This window comes from Ursus arctos, unplaced genomic scaffold, assembly GCF_023065955.2.
Source record: "Ursus arctos isolate Adak ecotype North America unplaced genomic scaffold, UrsArc2.0 scaffold_7, whole genome shotgun sequence".
Classification (NCBI taxonomy): Eukaryota; Metazoa; Chordata; class Mammalia; order Carnivora; family Ursidae; genus Ursus; species Ursus arctos.
Genome location: NW_026623089.1, coordinates 77383840 through 77389839, shown reverse-complemented (window position 1 = coordinate 77389839; position 6000 = coordinate 77383840). Strand labels below are relative to the sequence as shown.

The 6000-nt window shown below is 44.5% G+C and overlaps 1 protein-coding gene across 2 annotated transcripts in view; it reads left to right on the top strand.

The window, feature by feature from the left end:
- Window positions 1–530: 530 nt before the first annotated feature.
- Window positions 531–6000, top strand: part of ASAH2 (N-acylsphingosine amidohydrolase 2) — a 65368-nt gene continuing 59898 nt past the window's right edge. For both annotated transcript variants that reach the window (XM_057308557.1, XM_026504647.3), the window contains exons 1-3: window positions 531–657; window positions 3483–3706; window positions 5310–5459. In XM_057308557.1, the coding sequence (XP_057164540.1) occupies window positions 531–657; window positions 3483–3706; window positions 5310–5459 (501 nt within the window). The remainder of the gene's footprint in view (window positions 658–3482; window positions 3707–5309; window positions 5460–6000) is intronic.

Sequence of the window (6000 nt, the reverse complement as noted above, 5' to 3'; positions counted from 1 at the left end):
TTTTCTCAGTAGGTATTAACTGGAGATTAGTAAATGGAGTTTAAAGGCCAAAATTGTGTTTCACTTCCTTGTAGACAAGGTAGTTTTCCTTAGGCCATGACCATAGAGGACAGCCTGAACCAGGGGTAATCATCCGTATTGATAGAAGGGCTCCAACCTTGACCTGTGTGCAGATAGCATCATCATCATAAATGAAAGCAGTAGGATACAGCCAAGGAATACAAATAGATTTTGGCTTAGTTGCTAATGCCACATGGTAGGTGGTGGCTTCTAGAAGGAGCACTGTGCCGAGAAAGGTTTGGAAACCACATGTGAGCTCACCAAAGAGTGCTGTAATTGATTGGTCTCATCTGCCATGGCTTGGGATATGGAAGTAGTGGCAGGTAGGCTCTGTACTTGCCATCCCTGGTATAGTCTATTCGTATGGAAGACCTAAGACATCTAAGGTTTGGGCAGCTCAAAGCATATGCGTTTTAAATTTGTGATTCTGTCTTTTCTGCCTCTTCCATTTCTGCTTTTCCTCAGGAGAGATGGCCAAACGCACCTTCTCCACGTTAGAGACGTTCCTGATTTTCCTCCTCGTGATGATGACTGCTGTCACGGTAGCCCTTCTCAGCCTCCTGTTTATCACCAGTGGGACCATTGAAAATCACAAAGGCAAGTTGTCATGGGCTCTCTTGGATGCTGTTCCTAGCCTGTGGGAAATTCCTTGATTACTGGGGATGGCAAGGCAATGAACACTGTCTGCTGATAATGCCGATAACAGGGCAGTTCAATGTGTACTTAAGCAACGTGGGATGGCCATCTAACCTTTACATTAATTGCCCTTTCTGCATCGATAGCAATTTTTATCAAGCTTACCTTTGCTCACAAATAGCCAGTTGACAGGCATTCTGACATGTGCTTATTCATCTCTCACTTTTCCACTCACCTAAGCCCAGTTCAGAATTCTTCAAGGGAGCTCCAGTGGTGCAATCGGTTAGCGTGCGGTACTTATACAGAATTCTTCAAGGCCCAGTTATGTGAGCGTTTGCCCCAAGCCTCTTCTCTTTCTCTTTGCCTTTTCTCAGGCATCATCTTCTCTTGGGGACAAAAGGAGAATGAAAGACCCACCGAATATCAATTAGTCTGTGGAAAGCTTTAGAGAAGGGACATTGAACTCAATTCTTAGGACAGCCACTGAAGTTCTGTAAATGAAGTGGAGTGGGGAGGTGGACTGGGGAGGTGGACTGGGGTGGGGGCCAAGGTCCGCAGTCCCTCCTGGGTGCCAGCTGGTAGTTGTCATGGTGTCATATGGACTCAGATCTCCAGGGTTTTCAAGAGAACCTGGAATGGATGATTCAGGCATCTTCTGATAATTTTTTTTAATGTTGGGAATTAATTTAGTTTTGGAAAATGATAGAGGCTACATTATAGGTAATATTGGGCCCCTGGGTCTCTGATGGAGCCCTACTTTGGTGGTGGGTCATATACTGGTAAACAAGTAGAGAAGACAGGTGGGGGTTGAATGCTTTGACCGAAGTAAAGGGAGGGCTGGCTTTATGTCAAATAGAGAAGGAGCCCAATTTTTTCACCTCAGTTTTCTCTTTGTGGCCTCTTCTTTCCAGTATATTCTCTACCATGACCGTGCACTTTGAGCTCCCTGCAGAGGGACAGAGATCCTCTGTGCCAGCAGTGCGTAGAGCAAGGGCATGGACTGCTAGAAAGAAAAAGATCCATAGGACTTCCTTAGTTTTAGCTCTTAAAGTTCAGAGGCTGAGACTCAGGGAGGTGATCAACAGTTATGGTAACTATTCTCATCATAGGAGTGGCTGTTTGTTGAGCGCTATGGTCAAGAATCTACATACTTTTCCCACTTAATTCTCATACAACTTCTATAAAGGTAGGTGCTGGTCTTAGTACCATTTTCCAGATGTAGAACCTGAGACTCTGAGGTCCTAAAGACATCACTCTTCACCATCGGACCTGGTTTGGCTTTGGTTGGCACCGCATTCCTACGCTGGTATCAATAAGGCAGAAGCGCTTGCCTCCTTCCTTGCAATAATTGATGTCTTATAGAAAATGGAGGCTTGCAGTTGAGAAAATATGGATTCTAACTACGTGTCAATTATGGATGAAAGAGCATCAGATTCTGAGTCAGAGGAGCTGGACTGTTCACCGGATTCATCTTGTGTCCTCCCTGAAATCGCAGTTACATCACTTCCCTGGGCTTCAGTTTTCCTATATGTAAAACTGACAAGATCAGACTAGGTGATCTCTAGCTTTTCTTGGGCCCCCCAATTCTAGGATCCCAGGGAGTCACCAGCCAATCTCTTGACTGAGTACTTTCTGAGCACCAATGCCTGGGACAATGACATCTGTTGCCTTGGCCACCCCAGCTGTTGTCTGGGGTGGACACAAACAAACAAATAAGATATCTCAATATATAAATAGTACCAAAGCTATATGCTGGTAATCAGTCTAAATTTTTAATATGTATTAACATATTTATTGTTCAAAACAACCCCAGGGAGCAGAGTATTGTTACCTCTATTGTATAGATGAGAATAATCGGGGTAGAACAGGGTAAGTGATTTGTTCAGCTAGTATGTGGTAGAGTCAGTTTTCAAACCCAGGCTCTTTGGTTCTGGTACCTGCTCATGTAGTCTCCTATGCCATTCTGCCTCCTCTGATACTTTGTGTGTGTGTGTGTGTGTGTGATGTTCACATAGGATGTGTGTGTACACGCACATATGTAGAGGGTGAAATGAGTAAAATAAGGTGGAACTATGTTGAGCCTACAGTGATCTAGTTGGTATTCTGAATAAAAGGCTTGAGAAAGTTGGGGAAGAGGGGGCAGCATAGAGACAGTAGGGGTGGCATCCCCAGACAAGGGTGGAGACAAATCCCTGGAGGCTAGATTTAGTAGGCTGTGTGCCAGGAACCTGGCACCTGGTTTGTTTGCCTAGAGGAGACAAGCAGGGGGAGTGAGTGCAGGACCATGAGTTCAACAAGGAAGGGCTTGTGATGAGAAGTTGAAGGACATTTAATGCAGGCCTTGATTGTTAGGCAGAAGTATTTCCAGTTCAAGAGAAAGATCCTCCTTAGGATTATTATATACAACAAGTTCCTGAGATGTTTCTTACCATTTATTTTATTTTATTTTATTATTTTATTTTATTTATTTTTTTAAAGATTGTATTTATTTATTTGAGAGAGAGCATAAGTGGGGTGGTGTTAGGGGCAGACAGAGAGGGAGAAGCAGACTCCCTACTGAGCAGGAAGCCCGACATGGGACCTCATCTCAGGACCCTGGGATCATGACCTGAGCCAAAGGCAGACGCTTAACCAACTGAGCCACCCAGGCTCCCTTCTACCATATAGTTTAAATATGAGAATATATAAAGATTTTCCCCTAGGAAACTGAATCTATGTGTTCTAACTGATGCCAACAAATAAGTGGACTGAAATGGCGTTTCTTAAATATTTTATTCTGCTTTTAGATTCAGGTTTCTCAGATACCCAGAGCTCCCCGGCCACCCAGACCTCCCTGGCCACCTTGGGCTCCACAACCACTCAAGGCTCGACAGTCACCAATGGCTCTACAACCACCCAGGCACCTCCTGTGATGAGCACCCCAGAGCCTCCTCTCTTCCAGAACTTTAGTGGCTACCATATTGGTGTTGGGCGAGCTGACTGCACAGGACAAGTAGCAGATATCAACTTGGTAGGTAAATCATGGGTTCCTCAAGGAGAACGAAATGTTATTACTTGCATCCTACACTTATTCCTGATTATTACGTCATCAGCAACAGCATCATCTTCTCACTTTTTCATTGACTTCCCTGCTGTTTAACACTAAGAATATTGTACCGTAAAGAGGGACCATGTGTTCAACGGCAACTCCTTTGTAAAGTCAATTGGCCATTTTTTATGAATGGAAGTGGCAAGGCTGGCAAACTCACATACCGCAGGGTACCATGAATGATGAAAGCAGGCCAGTGTAAGCAGATAAGCAACTAGTGAATCCTCAGTTTGGGGGGCAGTGGGAAGTGGAGGGGGGTACAACAAGAAGGTGCATGGCTTTAACAATTGTTGCCATGCAGGGCTGCCCCATCTTAAATTTTTTCAAGAGAAGCTAGAAAATCTCTGGATCAGAGACCTGAAGATCTAAATCTCTCAGTTGGAAAATATAGGCAACTCTAGTTAAAACTGGACACCTAGTGTGGGCCAACACTGTGTAAGCCAAGGAAAGGGCTTCTGTGGGTCCGGGTGGCCTATTGGCTGGTGACATGCAACTTCTTGGTTGTGATGGTGGATGTATTCATTCATATCAACCCTTTTCTAGGAAGCTAGAACATGAGGTGGTTTGATGAGATTTTCTCCTTCCTACCAAATAATCTTTAGATTCTAGGAGTTATTCCCTACTGTCTGTTCCGAGAAGCAACTCTGGAATGTGAACCCTAAGTGAACACTCCTATGAGGGGTCAAGCAAGCAGTAGAGGGAGCATTCTGAAGACTTCATGGGTGGGTCTTATGTCACGGTGAGAAGGAGTGTTTGTGATAGGTACATTTGGTCTGACAACTGAGGGATGGTCAACAAGGTAAAAACCAGCATGAGGTACCTTGAGTAGAGACTATTTAATCACAAAGAAACCATTTTCTTCAGAAAAAGAAAGAACATCACACACCAAACACCTGAAGGGAGGGACCTTCAGTCTTTAGGACATTCTGGGAATGTGGGGTGATGGTAGGGGAACTACTTCCTTCTGTATCACCTCAGGCAGGAGAAAAGAACAGAAAACCCTGGAAGGTCTCTGACATGGTAACGGAATTCCAGCGCGAAGCCAACCCCTTCCTTGCCCATAGGCCTGTGAATGACTTCTGCCAAACTGATGGCTACTCTGCCTTTGCATTTTTCCACACAGAAGAGTAAAGTCTCCTTTATGATGTTGGCTTTATTCTCGAAAACACATATTATCGGGGCACCTGGGTGGCTCAGTCATTAAGCGTCTGCCTTCGGCTCAGGGCGTGATCCCAGCGTTCTGGGATCGAGCCCCACATCAGGCTCCTCCTCTGGAAGTCTGCTTCTTCCTCTCCCACTCCCCCTGTCTGTGTTCCCTCTCTGGCTGGCTGTCTCTCTCTCTGTCAAATAAATAAATAAAATCTTTAAAAAAAAAAAAAGAAAACACATATTATTATCTCACGCAAGGCCACAGATTGTGTTTTACTTCGCCTTTCCTAAGTGGTCTCTTCTTGTGCAGTTGCATCTGGTTCTGGTGGCAGGGGACTGAGGCAGAGAGCCTCTGACTCTCTCTCTTCCTCTCTAGATGGGCTACAGTAAGACTGGCCAAAACGCACGGGGCATCCTCACCAGGCTGTACAGTCGTGCTTTCGTCATGGCGGAGCCTGATGGGTCAAATCGAGTGGTGTTTGTCAGTGTCGACATAGGCATGGTATCCCAACGACTCAGGCTGGAGGTAAGTGGCTGAGGTGACAATGAAATGACATGATTTAAAAGAAAAGGTCTGGGAGTGAATGTGCCAGTAACTAAGCCCTCCTGGCTTCTCATCCAGTGAGTTTCTACTGCCCTCCACATTATAAGCTCTTGACAAGCCTACAGACAATCATCCAGCAAACGATTCCACTCTCAGTCATCTTGGTCAAACTTGTTTTCAATTCTGCTGATGATTCATTGCCACTGTTAATGTTAATGTGTTTTGCAAGCTTATTATGTTCGAGGAAACCTTCACATCCATTCTCTTATTTAATCCTCCTTGTTAGAAGTCTGAGAGCTCCAATTACTCACTAATCCTTCCCTCAAGTTTTTAGACCATTGAGATGCAAGGAGCCAGAGGAGAAGTAAAACACAACATTGAAATGATGTTGCCCATAAATGGCTGAAGTTGGGTGAGAGGGAGATGGGGGTCTCATTATGCTATTCTGATTATTTTTGTACATGTTTGAAAATTTGCATAATAAAGTTTAAAAAGAATACAATGTTAGCTTTCTTACTCTTTG